At 38.9% G+C, this 19,413-nt stretch overlaps 1 protein-coding gene across 5 annotated transcripts in view; it reads right to left on the bottom strand.

Annotated features, from left to right (window-relative positions):
* TTC8 (tetratricopeptide repeat domain 8) overlaps nt 1-16,997 on the bottom strand; it is a 39,730-nt gene extending 22,733 nt beyond the window's left edge. For 2 of the 5 annotated variants that reach the window (XM_075712506.1, XM_075712507.1), the window contains exons 1-5: nt 16,884-16,997; nt 6,044-6,164; nt 1,801-1,864; nt 1,487-1,646; nt 492-581 (exon numbers count right to left, since the gene is read on the bottom strand). In XM_075712506.1, coding sequence (XP_075568621.1) covers nt 492-581; nt 1,487-1,646; nt 1,801-1,864; nt 6,044-6,164; nt 16,884-16,997 — 549 coding nt within the window. Of the gene's footprint in view, nt 1-491; nt 582-1,486; nt 1,647-1,800; nt 1,865-6,043; nt 6,165-10,484; nt 10,515-16,883 lie in introns of all 5 variants that reach the window. The other 3 variants (XM_075712508.1, XM_075712509.1, XM_075712504.1) reach the window with 2 other exon arrangements.
* Nucleotides 16,998-19,413: the final 2,416 nt, after the last annotated feature.

Genomic DNA, 19,413 nt, shown 5'->3' with positions numbered 1-19,413 from the left:
AGAAAAATTCTGAACAAAAGGATGAAATCTTTTTATATAAAAAGTGTTAACTCATGCTATAAAATCAAAGGGAAAAATCCAAACCATTTGAACATTTTTAGGCCAGGATTGCCATATATTTGTACACAGAACTGCATTTCTGGACCCTAAGGAGGGTTCTGCCATTGTTTTTTCCTCCTGGCCTTTTTTTTTTTTTAGTTGCCCTTCATCACTCCTATATGCACAGTTCAAAGTTATTTACCAATGGAATATTTTATTCTATACAAATGTTTTTCCCAGGTTATACATTCAACATAACCTCTTCAGACATATTTTCAATTTCAAGTCTGGTAACCACTGTCAAAAGATAAGTAACACACTATTTTTCTGAACTTTACATCTACAGCACATTTCATCATTGTTTGTATCCCCAATCCCATGTACAATTACATTAGAATGATGCCAGAAAATAAGAAAAAGATATCACAACATTAACCAAAATAGTTACATACCTTTGCCAGTTTGGGTTTTTGAGCATATTTTGCTAAATTCAGTCGAGACAGATTTATGAAAGGGCCATCTGGATTTGTTAGCATTGAAGCCTGAAGGGGACAAAGAAGTTTTTAAGTGGGAAGATCCCCTACACTTTTCCTGAAATTTTTCAAAATATTAGTAGTGTAAAAAAAACAAAACAAAACAAAACCACAAAGCAAGCATTTGTAGAAGCATTGCTCTACTGTGCAGTACAGACTCTTCTTACTGAATTTCATCTTTTCTGAAAGCCAGGAATTTGTCGTACTCCCATACAGTCCCTGAAAGAGGTTGCATAAATTACCTTCTGGAACTACATTTTCTTCCCTCTCTACACTATTTCCATAATGAGCCTAAGCATGTAGCTTGGACTAGCTGTTACATGGACTGAAGGTAGTTGGGCTACATTAACAAAAAAATCTTTAAGAAATATTTAGGAAGATCAGTTCATACCTGCGATAGTGAGGAGATAATCACATTTTGCCATTAATGTGATGTTAATCTGTATTACATACTTGTGTCAGTTGCAGTTCATTAATTTTGCCAGTAGAACGGGATAAAACTAGTATAGTTTATTTCCTTATCTTCTGAAGTGACAGACATTGAGAGATTAGTAATTGTTTTGTAGTAAACTGAAAAACTTGGAGAAAGTTTCAACATACTTGTGGTGAAATCATGTCACGGTCTTTTCATGGCCTTCAGCGAATAAAAATGAGTCTCACAGAACTTCTGAATTTGGAATTTATGTGAATTTCTGTGAACATGTGAATTTATGTACATTTTTTATATAAACAGACTAGCAAACTAACAAGAAGTAACATTTTCAAACTCTACTCTGAAAACAATTTAAACAAAAAATTAAAAATGCTCCCCTTCAAACTTGAGTTTAGATGCAGCTTTTAAGTCAACAACAATGTCACTGTACCAGATAAGACCAAGAAAGCCATCGTTCTCAGAACAGAGTCAAACAACTTACCGTTCCTAGCCTGACATATCTCCCAGAACCACTAGTAATTGGACGAGCTGTGAGAGCTGTTCGAGGTGTTTTTATAGCCTGTTCCATAGTACTTGGCCGTCCACTTTGTGTGCTGGGTCTCACAAATCCTGTAATAGGTCTTCCTGATTGAGTTACTGGCCTGAAGATGTTAAGCACATTATCCTTACATTGAGTGGTATTTATTGATAGAGAATTTAAACACTTATATCCAAAGCATTTAATTTTCACAAGTTAAATTTAGGATTTGCTCATTTGTGACTAGTCACATTTTTGTAAAATAAACAATTACATACCTAACAGCTGGGCTGGGGCCTCCACCTTGGCTAGTTCCAGGGAGTTTCAAAGATGTTCCTGGTCCTATACAATAAGAGCATTTCTCACTTCACATTGAGATACTACACCCTTGTCCACAATAAAAAATTATTGTGTCTTACAATAAACTGGAAATTTCTTTGTTCAAACTGAGGGGACATAGCACTAGACAAAAGAAAACAAAACCCAAATATTGCACTGTACTACTGATAAATCACCAGACTATTGCAAGAAACCTGCCACAATGAACATGGTTTTCTCACTTCTATCCTTCCCATTCTCTCCCCCATCCCACTTAGGGGGAGTGAGCGAGCGGCTGTGTGGGCCTTATCTGCCTACTGGGGTTGACCCACAACAATTCTCAAAAACATCTTAGGAGCAACAGATAGCATTGAAGTAAGAAAGGTTACTGGAACAATGAGATCATGCTAATTTGAAAAGGTATATTTTCTATTTGGGACTAAAATAGCACCCAGACTTGAGTAAGTAAACCAAAACCTTCAGCTACAGGGCAGATGGAGAATGATATCTCATGTCATTAGATCCATGTAGGACCCCCACCCACAATTTAGGGCACAGTAAAGTTTAAACTCATCCATATCCAAAGGTCATCAGTGAAAATATTGATTTGGCTTGAGCCCAGGTGAACAGATGAAGGGTCCCCCTTTTCACATATTTCTGTTTTGACAGTGGATCATTACGAATTACTAGTTCCTGCATGTAGATTTTCCGTCACCTTCACCGACATTTGATTATTGTCAGTTTTTCTAACCTCCTAAGTGAATGTCTAAGAGATGGTTTTAAAAACCTGGTTAAAAGCAAGACATGACATCTGTACCTTCTGGTCTGTTCACTGCTTGTTACCATGTACAGAAAGAAATGAGATTTAAGTTGACACAGCCAGTTCTTGGCAAATCACTGTTACTCATCTACTTACTTTCTAGACACTTATGAACTGCTTTTATTCCAAATGTTTCCAAGAACTGAAGTTGAACTGATAGGTAGATAGTTTCCTTCCTTCTTTTTTCCCCAAGATAAATCCCAAGTTCGCCCTTTTTCAGTCTTCTCTTTCCTGCCCTCAAGCTGTAATTACCTCTGAGATACTACCAGTCCATTGTCTAAGCAAGTCTAGTAGACTTGTCCAAATCAATAACTTCTAACTCAATCTAAATACCTTCTAGCTTTTTTAATCCAAGAGAGAGAAGTGGCTTTCAACTTTTCAGGCTAGCAGACAATAACTAGTCTTCCACTTTATGAGCCCTTTTTTTAACTATCGCAACAATATAAAAAAGGTAGGGCATTAAAATCCCTTTTCCAGACATGTTTTTTAATAACTACAATTGTTTTGTGCTTTTGGTGTACTGGAAAAACGCTGACAGGATTTAGTTCCCTTGATCTCACCCCAGGCAACTCAGTCCTTACTTTGAGAATCCCAACTGAACTAGCTATGAATAGGCATCAAGAGGCCACAGCAGTGCATGTGGCCACTAACAGCGACAGAATTTAAGAGCATAATTTCAGCAGTTAGTGATGACTACAGATGACTCCTTTAACTTCCCAGTTAATGAAATAGCTGTGATTATCCATAATGCCAATTAGTATGAGTTTCTGAAAACTATGTTGTCAAGGTAACACTTTTAAACAAGATTACAACCTTTGCTGATAAAATTGATGGTGTTAAGAGTCCAAAGGTAACATACTGGGAACTTTCTGTAAAATGATGCTATAGGACATTTTTATTAATAAACAAGACTGATGGAAAATTAACATAGCAAAATTATAAAAATTTAAAAACTGGTGGAAGACAGATTTCATTATATATGTGTGAAGAGGAACCACAGAAAAGTAGTTGTTTCCAGTGGACCCTATATAATTTAGTAATTATTTAATGATGCAAGACTGAGAGCAAAATCATTATTAAGATAGTTTAATCTGGAAACTAAGATAAGGACAGGTGCAAAATTGAAATGGACATGTAACTGATGCAAAGGGATTTGAGCTACTTAGTAAGTGAATCACAGACATTACCTGTTGTAACATGGGAGGTATGACTACCCATTTTTAAGTTTGTAAACTGTTATTCTGGTGGGGGAGGATATCCTGAAAGATTTGCCACAGTAAAAGACCAACTATGGCTAACACACTTTAACAGCAAATGAAAAAGCCCACAGTCAGCAAGCACCCATATTTATTAAATCATGTGTAAAAGTGGAAGTGATCACAGAATTGTGTAAAAGTGGAAGTGATCACAGAATCACAGAATGGTTGAGATTGGAAAGGACCTCTGGAGGTCATCTGGTTCAACCAGGCTCAAGCAGGGCCACCTAAAGCCAGTCATCCAGAACCCTGCCTACATGGTTTCTGAATATCTCTAACGAGTGAGACTCCACAACCTACCTGGGCAACCTGTGCCAGTGCTCAGTCACCCTCACAGCAAAAAAAGTGTTTCCTGATGTTCAGACAGAGCTTCCTGTATTTCAATTTGTGCCCAATGCCTCCTCTGATCCTGTCTCTGGGCACCACTGCAAAGACTGGCTCTGTCCTCTTTGCACCCTCCCTAGTGATATCTGTGCTTACCTTTTATATAAAAGTGTAACAGAAAAACACTTCAGATGTATAAAGAAAGTAAAATCAAGCTGTAGAAGAAAAATGTATTTTCTATGTGTCAGCGGACTGTTTTCTGTTTTGGTGTCTACAACTGAAAAAGCATTCAGATTAATTGGAAAGGATTAAGAAGAGAGTTTCAAGACTCAACTCAAAAATTAAAAGATATGCCTCAGAATGAGAAGATTATTTAGCTTATCAAAGAAAAGATCACTGGATGACTTAATGACAGTTTTATCTATTTACTTTGGAAATATACCTTTGAAAATAAAGACTTCATATCAGGCATAAAATGTACACAAAGAAGCAACAGCTGGAGCTATAGTTGCTAATTCCCACTAAAGATATGGCATACACTGATAAAAGCTAGCAAGTTTAATAATTTACAAGAGACTGCAGGGGGTTCTTTCTCTCTGGAAAGTTCTTATACTTTCTGAAAAACTGTATACTAACTAGCTCAGGCACATCTAGTGGATTTGAAGCATGAATAGCAAAGTCTTATCTCAACGATTCAGGAGTGCAGGCTACACCATCATAATGATTTTCTCTGGCTTTGAAATCTGTGACACACTATCCAGAAAGTCACCTTTATCAGTTTAAATATAGTATGAATGTATTTTTCCAGAATGCCTTCTTTCTCAATAATACTCGCCAAATAATTTTTTCTCTACCATAGGGGGCATAAAATCAAACAGAAGTCTAAATTATACTATTATGCTGTTTTAAGACTGACACATGTAATTAGATTATCATAATGTATAAACACAACTTGAGTACTGCTTGACTGTGTTTATGTGACCAAGCATGTAATGACAATTTTAAAAAATGTAATCAGATAGATATGCAATTGCCTACTTCTATCCAGATGAGAAAAGTTTTTAATGCTTCAAATATTAGTTCTAGCCTACATCCAGTTCTTCCCTTGAATTCCTTGACATGGTAAGTGGTTGAGAGCCACATCTAAGAAGATGCATAAAAATTCCCATGTGGGCTGCACTAAAGCAACAGAGAATAGAAATAATGCCAAAAAGCAGTGAAAGACTACTAATTACTGCCCACTTAGAAGGGAACTGATGAAGCTGAAAAGAGCTGCATACAAGAAACAATGACAGGGCTGAAGAACTGCCCTGGGAAGGAAGAGAGCAAAAAGTGGAAAAAAGTAGAAGAGAGAAAATCAGTTCAGAAAATGTTTGCAGGAAATGATACAAAAAGGTGATGTCAGATTTGGCCAGACTGTTGCCTACAGTCATATGGATGAGATTCACAGTACATCAAGGGCATATATTTTTTTCTAGTTTCCCACAGTGCCTAAAGAAGCCAGAAAGGAGTAAAAGAAATCAATGCACCAATGGAAAAGAGCTAGTGAGTACAGAGATGTAGAGGAAAAGCTGACAAAACACTATTTGTCTGAACCCCGGTCTGACAGGCCTAAGCACTACATCAAGATCATGTGGTGTACCTCAACATTGCCATGCAACCATAAAACAATCTAAAGCTCTTCTTGTAGCAATAGCTAAAAGCCATATCAAGTCACCTCAGCATGTACTATTTTATGCTAGATGACAATCCTGACCAAAAGAGCTCGTTACTTCAATGTATTTAAGTGAAAGTCATTCTTACGTGCGACTTGAGCAATAGCATTTTCATCTAGCAAAATCTCTGCGATTCCTTCTTGATCCATATCGATTTCATCCACATACACCATTTCTGTCAAAGCTCGTGTTTTCAGGCTCCAGGCAGCCTGAATAAGGATAAAGTAAAAAGTAAAATATCTTCAAGACACCAAGTAAATAATCTAATCAGCAATGTTGCCTTTTTTTATTATTATTCCCTTCACAGTTTTAATAGGCTTGAATAAGGTATTGGCTTAAACAGCTGGGTATACTCATCAGTTGCCTGATGGAGGTGGAAAGGGGACCAAGACTTTAGGCAACTCTTTTGGAGTGGAACAGCTACAGTCACTGAGTTTGGAGCACAGAATTTCATGCTTCATGAAAAGTTATGACTAATTTAGGTCACAGGCATCTCTCTGAGATCTTGTGCTTTTGAAGAAATCCCCAGCTACCAGTGCCATTCAAAACCCACTGCTAACAGACAACTTATTTAAATTGGGATGGGAGAGGAAGGCAAGTAAACCACTGTAATGTAAAGTAATACCCTTCCCAGGCATCTGTAGAGAAAGAAGGAAAATCTTTTAACCAGCAGTTAAAGATACAGTACATTACTATCCACAAGCGACAGTCTTTAGAAAGATAATCTAAAACTCCTTTGTTCAAAGCATCAGCTGTAAAAAATGTGTAAATGTATAGATTAAGCATCTCAGATTGTGAGATTATTGGCATACTTGTTAGTGAACTGAACAACTTACTACATACAAGACATAATCTGAGGATTATATGAGCAGTATGCAAAGGCAAGCATAATTCTAGCCTATGTGACAAGCTTTGTGGAGACTGTAGAGACACCAAATCAATGGGGAAAAGAAAAACCAGTGGCAGCCATACAGAAGTACCAACAAAATAAGTGCAGATCCAACCACTTTGATAACTTAATACACCTGTACTCATAGAGCTGGCATGATAAAGGGAGCCACATGACCAATCCCTGATCTTCCTTCAGATATTGAACAGATCATCATAAATTTTCCAGAGTAAAAATCACTGCCAAAACAATTAGATTTATTTCTTTTCTGACAAGGGGTGCAGCAGTCTGGTGGAAAAGCATGTTTAATATTTGCTAAGCAGACATTTCAAAGTAGAAACAGACTGATGATACCTTAATAGAACTAAAGGTCAAAAACATGGAAATATTTGTTCTTTAAATAAGAGGTAGGAGAAGATCTGGACCTCAGGCTTATTTAATAATTTAAGTAATCATTTAATGGGACACTTCTCATTCATCATGACTCAGACCATCCCTTCCTCTACACTTCCCTCACATTTCTATGCAACTTTATAACTATCAAAAAGAAAGTATACCTAAAAATGTTGAAATATTTAACTCTCCTTTTACAAGTGCTTTCTTCCAAGCATAAGTAAAGTAGGGATTTAGCCAGCCAGTTCAACCACAATTAGAAACCTTTGTTCAAGTATGAAGAGAAAGGAACAGGGCAGGATGACTTGAATCTAGGCCAGACAGACATAATCCAGATCTGCTTTATTATCTTTTAGTTTCTTCTTAGGTAGTAGGGTGACAACCTTTAATTAGCATTGAGATTTGCAGTTAGATGTTCAACACCCTTAACTGTTTTTCATTATTCTACAGAAGTATTTAGTTTCTTGAATTTTTAACACCTTGACGGTACTCTGCTTTTTTCAAAGACATACATGTCTGAAGTCAACATAAGCATGTCTATATTGGGAGTATGCCGAAATTAGAGCTCTCAGTACAGCCAAACACAGGCTAATTTCCTAGTAGAGATAAGAAAAGCTGCCCATAGTAATGATCTTTTCCTGGGAATTGAAAGTAGCAACATCTCTACACTAATTGCTAAAACTGGGTCCAGTTCTTAACAGAGACATAAGTATATAATTGTGATTTTTCCAGTAACAAACATGAGATAATGTATTTTTAAAAGCAACATGTCTCTTTGTCATTATTGGACAAATATCTGTCAGAAAAAAATAAATTCCTTAGACTGCTCTTCCAGTCTAAAGCTCCTAGTTTGAGACTTCACAGCCAACAAAAAATTCAAGTATCACAGATTATTCCTTAATTAAACACCAGTCTGTAGATTAGACTATTGTCTGCAGCAATGCTTGTTACAGGACTTCTGATCAAAACAGCAAGAGAGAGAAAAATGTCAAATTCATTACTTAAAGTACAGAAAAATGACCTTTACCTTGGGAGACAAGAAGACAACTCAAAATTCCTAACTACTAGTTACAAGACCCATATAAAACAAAAGTATCATTTCCATGCATACACACAGTTATGCTGTATATCTGAAAAATCAAGGTGTAGGAAAATGAATTAGAAATGTATACTGACATGCAAAGTGAGATGTAGGAAAAAGATCTTTTTTTCAAAAGCATTAAATGAAATTTCTGACACCCTTTTCATTAATAAGAAAATTGCTACTTATTCATAAAAAGTCTCATAGGACTTTATTCGAACTACAGCATATGGCTACTGTTTTACTTTTTGAAAGAAAACCCGAGATGTACATTTCTCTGTTAAAACAGACCCTCTCCAACAAATTTTGGCTTTTTTTTTTGTTCATAAAGTAAAGGTGTCTTTTATCATGAGACTTAAAACTCATGCAAGGTTTAAAGATTGTCTTAACAGCTCAGTAGTTCCAACTTTTGCTGACTTTCTATAAAGAATTTGTACCAGTAGTCCTGGTATTTCCTACAGCTACTTTATCCTTGTATGAAGCCTACTTTCTGTGTTACAGTTTTTAGTTATCCAGAAAATTTTTAACAATTTTGTTCATAAGGAAGTACACAGTTTTAGTAATTTACTATAGTACAATGCACAGATTTTTCACTCAGTGAAAACCTGTAAGGGATTAACCTGAAACTAATGCAGAAGAACTTCAGCTGAAAAACTTCAATTAAAATGAGTAAGAGCAGCACAAAACTGGAAAAAAACACACTGCCAACAGTGAGAGGAAGGCTCGTTTATAATCACAAAAAGCCATAAAAATAAATGCACGCATTTCTGAGGAACCACAGGACCATATTATTTACACCTCGACTTAGCACAAGTCTGTCCACTCAAACTGTTGCCTCAGATTCCATTTATATTACCTGTTCTCTCTTTGTGGGATCAATAATTTTGTTTTGTGACAAGAAACACGTCTGGTGTTTATGAAGACAACTTGCATTTTTATGAAATGGGCACTTAAACAGTACAAACAAGAAAGGGACAGCTCATTTCAGACAACCCACATATTCACAACATAATAACAGATTTAGCTTGCTTAACTCATAATCAGAACAGAACTACACAATAACTAATAGTAATTAAAGAGGGAAGCAATATCTTAAGTACCGTAAGTATAGAAATGTGATATAGTATTTCTTAAAAAGTCTAAACACCAGAAAGAAATATGACAGTGTTTTTCACTTAGTTCCTGAGAACTGGTGTGTCACTGAGTCGAGTATCTTCCTCTTGATTCTGAAAAGTCCAAAAACCAAATTAAAAAAAGATAAAATCTAAATCTAAATGTATTTTCTGAATCTGATAACACACATTTCTAAGAGGTTTCATTCCCCAATAATCCTTTTCATTATCATAAATTTTATTCTGTACACAATGAAAACCCCAGAACGCAACAACTACCTTGTGAAGCGTAATCTCTAAAGTCAAGAAGATATCTGGCAGTATTTCACTGAAACCATTTTGTATGCAAACAACTTGCACGACTTCACTGGAATGTAATCGGAGACTTGTAAAATATGTTATTGAGCTGTATTTAAAGATGCAATTTCACATTGCATTTAATCTCTTCTGACTGTGGGCTGGAGCCAAAAGATGCCACCACCTGCACATTACTATTCTTCCCATTGCAGTAATCTAGTTCTAATGTGGACAGAGTGAAAACTAATCAATTACTCTCAGTCTTCCATCACTTACGGAAAGAATCATCATGCAGCTTCAAGACTACCAGACTACCAAAGGTAAGCAGTGAGAATGAGCTGCAGGAGCAGGAAGGGCATGGGTAACAGCCCACCATTACACCACATTAAATGAAACATGAAAGTGAGCCCTAAAAGCATAGATGTTGTTCTGTTTGTGAAATACACATTGGCTTTTTCCTAACCTCATCAGCAGATGAAGGTCATTCAGTTTAAGATAGATTCAATTTAGCTTTTAGAGGGCACTAAGCTAATGAACTGCTGAATAAACCTACAGGAAATATATGAGAGAAATTAACTTCTATCAAATACGAAAGCTGCCTATTTAAAATACCTCTTATCAAATGTACTGCCTTACCAATGATGAAAAACAAATTTATGCCATTAAGGATTTAACAACAGAAGCAGCATTATTCAGTGTACCAGAAATTCTTCCTAATGATTGTATCTAATAATTGTATTTATGAAAAGAATTTTACCTGAAACACGGTGTATTCAGAATCAGGCTGCTGAAAAGAGAGGAAATAGAAATTGAGGAACAGAAATGCCAAACAATAAAAAGAACAACAAAAAATGGAACTATACTCTGTAACCACCTGGTTTTGCACACACATTTTCTCTCTGACACATATATCCGAATTTACATTTTATTACATTATCTCAACTCACACACATTATGGAGCTAATCAATTTTTTACACAATGAAAGCAGATTTGCAGTAAGTACATTTTTCAGATACCTTTTGCTTTCTTGCTTCTGCTGGATCATGTTGGCCAAATCTTAGATTAACATTACAGAATTATTAAACTGAAAAATGGTATATTTAAAAAAACCAACCAAACAAAACAAACCTGGAAGATGTAAGCAAATCTCAAAAGTTAACCAGGTTATTAGGCCATGGGCTTTAGAATGCCTATGTAATAAAATCAATCTTTGTGCATTTTTGTTAGCTGCTGATGGTGATCACACTGATATCACTGAAGTACATAAAATTTCTGCACATATGGAATTTATTTTTGTACTTTTGTGATGGAAATTATGTATTTATTGTATTCTGGACAGTAATGCTATAAGTGGAATAAACATCAAACTAATGGCTTATTGCACCATCCAATAAACACAAGGAAAACTACTAGATGAAGTTTACTACAAACCAAAAAGCAGGAACTTGCACCTGCTTGAAAACTGAGGTAAAAGTGAGTAAATACTAACCACAGGAAATGTCGGTTTATCATCATTTATCATGTAGGCTTATCATAATTTATGATGTAACTATCATGTTTATATAATATTTAAACTACCCTTCAAGGCTCCTGCTGCTCACTTCAGGACCAGGGGGGAACTCTTCCTCTCTAACCTATTACTTAGCTTTAGGGGGAAAGGCAAGGAAGATGGGAGATAGATGTTACTTTCTCTAAATGACTATTAGTCTTTTGTAGAGTCATCCCTCATCACTTTGGAAAAAAGCAGAGTTGACCAATAATACTAAAAGCACTGCTCTCTTATAATGGTAGGTGAAAGTATGCATTGTTCATACATCCTAATATATTGTTTCAGTTTTTGACAAGAAGTAACTTAAGGTTTTAAATAAGCCTCAATCAGGTGACAGAACTCTCCCATTAAACACAAGTCTGGAACAACAAAAACTAATATTAAAATATAATATATTTTAATATGGGTGGATCCAGCAGTTGCTACTCATGCAAGTAATCCACTGGAACTAGATTCCGAATAAAGATTTCTTTGAGAGGATTAACAAATAGCATTGCCCTGTAAGCTTGTATCTCAAAACAAAAGGTCAAATTTATTCTTCATTTACACATATAAAGCTCCTTTGAAATTACTAAGATTGTAAAAGCAATGAAGGAAGGATATAACCCAGATCTCTAAATCCATTGAGGGCATTTTAAAATTAATGTGTAAAGCCAGTTTATTTGAAGACCAAAAATATTTAGAAAAATTAAGTCTTCTGATGCTTATAGCCTAGAAGATAGAATGAAACAAGATTACATACCTTATATTCTAATAAAGCATCATTCTACAATTAATTTCAGGTGAGTATGATTTAATACACACAGAATATTAAAATCATTATATTCTGAAAATGCTCTTCAAATGATTAAGAGCAGAAACACAGAAAAAACATTACCCAGAAGCAATGACTTCACTGTATGTATCACTATTTTGTATGCATAAACTTAATAATTACAGTCTCTTGAACCAACAAAAGCAAATCCTCATAATAGACCATTAATCAAGTTAAAGGCAGAATATCCACTGTATGTCTATTAATTACATTAGGCTTTTTTTTGTTGTTGTTGTTAAACTACAGCAGGCCTTATACATTGGTGCTGGTTATTGCCTTGAATCTGACATATGGAACACAAAGAAGAGTAATCAGATTAGGTAACTAATCAGGATGATCAACAGAGACAGCCCTGGATTGTATTTCCTCTAGGTCATGCTATTACTATAAACATAGAAGACAATGTCTGCTTGCTTACAATAGGAAACAATTAAACTGAACATCAGTGCTTTATGTGTTTGCATGCCCAAATGCTAGTTATAGACAATATAGTTTTTATCTATCTTGAAATAAGACCGTCAGCATAGAAGTAAATTCCATCAATAAAATTTATATTCCTAATTCTTAAATGAAGAAATGCAGAAGACATTTTACAGAAAAAAATATTTCAGTCTTCCATAAAATCTAACTCAGTAGCAGCTAATTATTATTCTATCAAAATGTTCAGCACATTTTATTCATTAAGAACTCTTCAGGAAAACATAATTGATTTTAAAATGTTTTGGTTTCATTGATGTGTTCTTTAAGAATTCAAGTTTATAATGGCATAGCATTTGATACTGCTACATAAGAAAATTCCTGATTCTTGCCCAGTTGGGTAAAAGGTCAACACCATACCTTAAAAACCTCCTAGGGTTTACTGCATCTGGTGACAGAGTTCAAAGACAGTTCTACACCAATTAAGATAGCTTCTAAATGTATGTACATGTAACTATTGATAGGATCATCAGTAAACGTATTTTTGAGACCTTCAAATCATCTTTTACCAGGAGGTGAAGGAGAACTTCTTAAATGTCATTATACTTGTGATGAAAACATATTCTGGATACTAAGCTATATGTACAGGGAGTAGTAAATTAAGAGATAGATCGAGATGTACTGGTCAAGAAAATTTCTTACTACATTTATGAGTGTGACTGGCAAAAATGCCTATTTCTAAGGCTATTGTAGAAAGCTGATTTCAGCTGCCCATAGTTTTGTGACAGTGTTGCAGATGCAATGGAGCAGGACTGGTGCTATCATTTAGCAGACCAGCTGACAGCTGGCAAAAATGGACCGGTTTTCAGACAAGCAAGGTTGCCTCTTTCAGGCATGAAAACACTCTCAGATTATGCACTGTTAATCTCTTCCTTTACTTACTTATTATTACATTACATGTCTTAGAAGGGAGAAGGCTGGTTGTCTGAGCATGAAAAAGTTCTGACCTGTAAGAGTCACAGTTTAAGTCAACCATTCCTGAGCATCTCTTTAAAAGGTACCAGCTCCTGTGGCTTGGCTTATATCATTTCCTAATGCATGCTGTTCAAAGAAGTGAATCCCTGAACAGTGATCGAGGCTGCTGTTCTTGTAAGATCATTATTTCCCTGGGTGCAGAGGTTGGGAGGCACACGCTTAGCAGAATATGGGACAAGAGGATGAGAACAGATGGCATGGTGATTAGAGCAGCTGAGTATTCCCTTGTGCTGCGCAGCAGCTCACTTAATCCAAACTTTCTGTAAGTGTTGTCATTTGTCTGTTTGCTTTCCTGGTGCCCAACATGACATATTTTGGGGCTGGTTTGCAGAAGTGCTCCCATTCAGGGTTTGGCCATTAAATGTTACAGAATTGCTATGTGTTTTTTAAGCATAATAAACCACACATATTGGGTTAAGTACCAAAAATGATACATACTTAATTTTAGATATTTCTCCAGGTTATACTAAAATGCTACTAATGTAATTGACACAAATGGAAGACAGCACCATTTTCTGGTAGGTGGCTGAAGAAGACAGAAATAAAGTTTGATCAAAATATTTAGGAACTACTGACTTCATTAACACACCACCTTCAAAAGTAACACAGACTTCAGGAATCAACAGTCAATCTGCCTGAGAATGGTCTTGGATTCTTAATTAACTTAAAAAATTAAAGTAATCTTATATCACTTTTCTAGTATTCACAAGTACAGCAACTTAAGTGATATACTACCATTAGAATAATACAGAATAATGTAAAATAGTATTAGACTAGGCACCTCACTAATGTATATCACTTATTTGAGTTCTAATTACCTCAGTGTTCAGCCTTGGAGTTTAGTATCTTTCAAAGGTTTTATAAAAATAACGGTTCTATTAAATGCAAAGTACACATGCTGTGATACATAAACATGAGTCGCTTTTTCATTCTTTTGTATTAAGTAGGTTCAAAATAGTTTGTAAGGTTTCAACTACATATAAAACACATTCTTGGGCATGTTTCTACTTCCTTCCTTTACTCTATGCCTGAAGTCTAGCAGGGCAACCGTGACAGACTGGTACCTGAAAGCAGCAAGTGTCAGAAAGTAATGAGCTGAAAGTGCAACAAAATAGCTAGGGAATAGACCTGCACGGCTTTACAAATAAGAAGCAGAATAATAAAATACAGGCTTACTTGGATAGATAAGCAGTAAATATTAAGATTTTGTGTTGATTACAATACAAAGTGTACAATCTAAACCATCATGAGCACACTTGACTGAAGAAGAGAAGTGCCATTCTGTGTTAAGTCTGCCACAAATGTTAAAGCTATATTTTAACTAGATAATTAGAAAATGTTTTACTTGAAGAGATTTCAAGGGTAGGACTTTGTATGTTGAGTTGGTTTGAGTTTGGTTCAAGTTGCACTCTTGAAAATTACGTAACTGATATTCTGGTTTCTCCAACCTGCTGTACCAAAATGAACAGGTGGTATAAATAACGCTACATCTTTTCATTCTTCTAGAAGATGAAGCTTATAGGCCGGTGTGATCATTTCAAAGATTAAATTAAGTGATCAATTGTTTGTCCCAACTTTATGTGGTATTTGGAAAAACTCATATTGCTGGTATGTAAGGTCCTGGTTCTCTAAGGAGAATGCGTAGCTTTATCTAAGAAAACAAATTAATTTATATGCTTAAATGTTTGCAGCATGTGTGATCAATATCTGGATGAAAGAAGGAAAACCAAATGGGATCCACACCCTCTCACTGCTGTTTTGTTATTTTCCTCCTAAACATTTTTCCCAGCTGTGTACACCTTCTATTTCTTCCTCCACTTCTGTCAGTTGCAGATGTCTTCAACAAGTTCCCCAGTGCTACTGGAAACAGCCCAGCAAAAGTTTGGAGTTGCCAGATGTAACAAAACAATTTTATACTTGAGCTTCAGCACACAGTAGAAATGCAGTTGTCTTTATATTTCCATGTTGAGATCACAGATTGGAAAACATTTTACTAATTTAAAAATTTATAAACAAATAGCAACAGAAGCACTATGATCTGATTCTTATTTACTGTTATTATCTGTACTGCCTCAAGAGTTTCTATGATCAATCAAGTGCTGTACTTCCATATGCAAAGATTACATGTATCAAGACCCAGTAATGTAAATGCACATAAATGATACAGGACTTGCACAGAACTAATACTCAGTCCCCTTTAGTGTTCAGGACCAATTTTCTTGGAATGTCTTCTCCGCTAAAAATTTTTCTGCTGATGGCTCCTTGTTGGTGCCTTACAGTATATAACATAAACAAAAGGATCTTTTAAATATCCTAAACCAGTTTAAACAATTACTGTGCTTTACATTTACACAATTGTGTGACTGTGCAGCTTTCTTTGAAGAATTTTCCTTTGTAATGAAAAGAACTGCCTTCAAGATTCTTAAAATATGTAGCTATAGGATGCTTTGAGAGACTTATTAATTTACTGTAAAGTATTTACGAGGAAGTCCATTTGATTCCTGTTTCCCAAATATGGCAGTAAAAATGTTTACATGCATCCAAATACTAATCCAGAAACAACATTCTCCAGTTCTTCCTTCTTACAGAAGGGTGAGAAAATATGTAGGCATTGAACAACACATGCCCAACATTTCCAGAGACTTTGCAGCTGGAGAATGAGCAAAGAGAGAGGAATGGAAATGCCTTCTGTCCCACGGTAATGCTCGCTTGTACTCGCCTGTACGTAAGCTGAGCTAAAATGGGTGTCTCTTAACCTTAAGAGATCCATGCAGCAACTGTGATATCTGAACATCTGTGTAAAATCAACAGTAACATCCTTAAGCAGACCTGACCTTTAGTCTTGGCTTTTCTTCCTTTAACTCTGCAAAATCTTGAGCGAGTCAAAATTCTGGTTGTGGGGAGCCCTGGGACCCCAGGACTGTCACGGTTTCACTCCCAGCAGCACAAGGCCCCGCTGCACTACCCCCCTCTCCCTGCTCGGCCGGGGCTGGGGCGGGAGCAGCACCACCAGGGCGCGGCCGAGGAGGAGCCGGCGGCCCCGCACTCACCGCCTCGCCTTTCAGGAGAGATTTAGGGAGCTGGGTGAGCAGGCGCTGCCCGGCCCCCCGCCTCCTCGCGGGGCCCAGCCCGGCGCGGCCCAGCCCTCCCTTCCCCGGCCCGGCCCGGCCCGCTAGCGGGGGGGCGGGCTCACACCGGGCCTCTCCGGCGGCTGCAACAGGCAGGGCCCCCCGGTCGGGCGGCCGGGCCGCTGAGGAAGCGGGGACGCGGGCCGCTGAGGAAGCGGGGACGCGGGCCGCTGCCGACCGACACCACCGCCTCCCGCCCCGGCCCCCGCTACCTGCTCGCCAGGCGGCTGCTCCAGCAGCTGCGAGCAGAGATCCGAGCACTGCCGGAACTTCCTCCGCCTGAAGTAGCTCCAGGCCTGGAACAGCGGCTCCAGCTCCAGCCCCATCCCGCCGGCCGGACCGCCGCTGCCGCTCCGCCTGGGCTCCCGGCCCGCCGCCTGCCGAGCGGGACCCGCGGCGGAGCGCGGGCGGCCGAGCTGCTGCCGCGGTAACGGCAGGCCCCGCCCCGGGCTGGCGGGGCCTGCGCGCCGCGCCCCGAGGCCTGCGGGGAGGCGGGCGGCAGCGGCGGGGTCCGGCGAGCTGCGGGGCGCCTCTGGGCCGGGAGGTGCGGCCCCGCTCTGGGCCCGGCCCCTCCCTGCGGGGGCCTCTCCTAGGCTGATACATTGATGACTGAAAGAGTTTGATCTGTAACATTGCGAACAGTAGATTTCAAATAACCCCATTATTTTTAACTGCGTCCTATTATTTGCTGTCCTATTAGCAAGAGCCATTTCGAACTGGAATACATGCCTAAACAAGAAGAATAAAGTTCTTTAATCCTTATTTAGGTAAAATGTCTTTTAGGGCCATGGGAGTCCTGGTTGAGAAAAGTACAAATTGCTGTGAACAGCACTGTTTGCAGTCATGCAGACTCCATTAGGTCCTTTAGTTCATTAGTTTTTGCAGAGAAACGATAAGACCGAGATACCTAGAGCTGGAATACAACTACTGTTATTTTGTATGCACTGTAAGATGCTGATTGCAACCATCAGCCCAAGTAAAAGGAAGGAAAAAATCTCTAGGGGCACTTGGAGAAATAAGCCAGTTGGTGATGTGAAAATCTCTGATGAATGAACACTACCTCTGTGCCTGGGAAGATCATGGAGCAGATCCTCCTAGAAGCTATACTCAAGCACATGGAGGACAGGGAGGTTGATTCAAGACAGCCAGCACAGATTCACCAAGGGCAAGTCCTGCCTGACCAACCTAGTGGCTTTCTATGAAGGAGTGACTGCATCAGTGGACAAGGGAAAAGCAATGGATGTCATCTACTTGGACTTCTATAAAGCCTTTGACACAGTCCCCCACAACATCCTTCCATCTAAATTGCAGAGATATGGGTTTGATGGGTGAACTGTTCGGCGGATAAGGAATTGGCTGGATGGTCGCATCCAGAGGGTCGTGGTCAATGGCTCCATGTCCACATGGAGATGGCTGACAAGTGGAGTCCCTCAGGAGTCTGTACTCGGACCACTGCTGTTTAATATCTTCATCAATGACAGAGACAGTGGGGTTGAGTGCACCCTCAGCAAGTTTCCAGATGACACCAAGCTGAGTGGTGCGGTTAACACACCAGAAGGACGAGACGTCATCCAAAGGGACCTGGACAAGCTGGAGAGGTGGGCCTGTGTGAGCCTCATGAGGTTCAACAAGGCCAAATGCAAGGTCCTGCACCTGGGATGGGGCAACCCCCGATATCAATACAGGCTGGGGGATGAAGGGATTGAGAACAGCCCTGCCGAGAAGGACTTGGGGGTACTGGTGGATGAAAAGTTGGACACGAGCCAACAATGTGCACTTGCAGCCCAGAAAGCCAACTGAACCCTGGGCTGCATCAAAAGCAGCGTGGCCAGCAGGTCGAGGGAGGGGATTCTGCCCCTCTGCTCTGCTCTGGTGAGACCCCACCTGGAGTGCTGCGTCCAGCTCTGGGGCCCTCAGCACAAGAAGGACATGGACCTGTTGGAGCGGGTCCAGAGGAGGGCCACCAAAATGATCCGAGGGCTGGAGCACCTCTCCCACGAGGACAGGCTGAGAGAGTTGGGGTTGTTCAGCCTGGAGAAGAGAAGGCTGCAAGGAGACCTTATTGCGGCCTTTCAGTACTTAAGGGGGGCCTATAGGAAGGATGGGGAGAATCTTTTTAGCAAGGCCTGTTGTGACAGGACAAGGAGTAATGGTTTTAAACTAAAGGAGGGTAGATTTAGACTGGATATAAGGAAGACATTTTTTACAATGAGGGTGGTGAGGCACTGGAACGGGTTGCCCAGAGAGGCAGTGGAGGCCCCCTCCCTGGAAGCATTCAAGGTCAGGTTGGACGGGGCTCTGAGCACCCTGATCTGGTTAAAGCTGTCCCTGCTCACTGCAGGGGGGTTGGGCGAGATGACCTCCAAAGGTCCCTTCCAACCCAAAGCGTTCTATGATTCTATGTCATTGGCAATTTAACAGATCATTCTGGTTTTATGGCTTCTGTCTCACCTAAACTATCAGTTTGTCCAAGATCCATGAAATGGATATCCAGGCTGGCAAGATCAATGTTGGGTGGAAAGATGGAGAAACAGAAGTACCAGTCCCAGGACTATGGCTTATTCTAATACGGGAGTAAGTGGCTTGAACTGAAGTAGTGGCTATAGACAGCTGAGTTTTGGTTTTCCCATGGAGAGTGCACAGCTGTATTGCATTTGCAAGACAAGGTTTTTGTAGCAGGGAGGGCTACAGGGGTGACTTCTGTGAGAAGCAGCTAGAACCTTCCCCTATGTCTGATACAGC

This window comes from Pelecanus crispus, chromosome 6, assembly GCF_030463565.1.
Source record: "Pelecanus crispus isolate bPelCri1 chromosome 6, bPelCri1.pri, whole genome shotgun sequence".
Classification (NCBI taxonomy): domain Eukaryota; kingdom Metazoa; phylum Chordata; class Aves; order Pelecaniformes; family Pelecanidae; genus Pelecanus; species Pelecanus crispus.
This window is presented reverse-complemented; position numbering and strand designations above follow the sequence as displayed.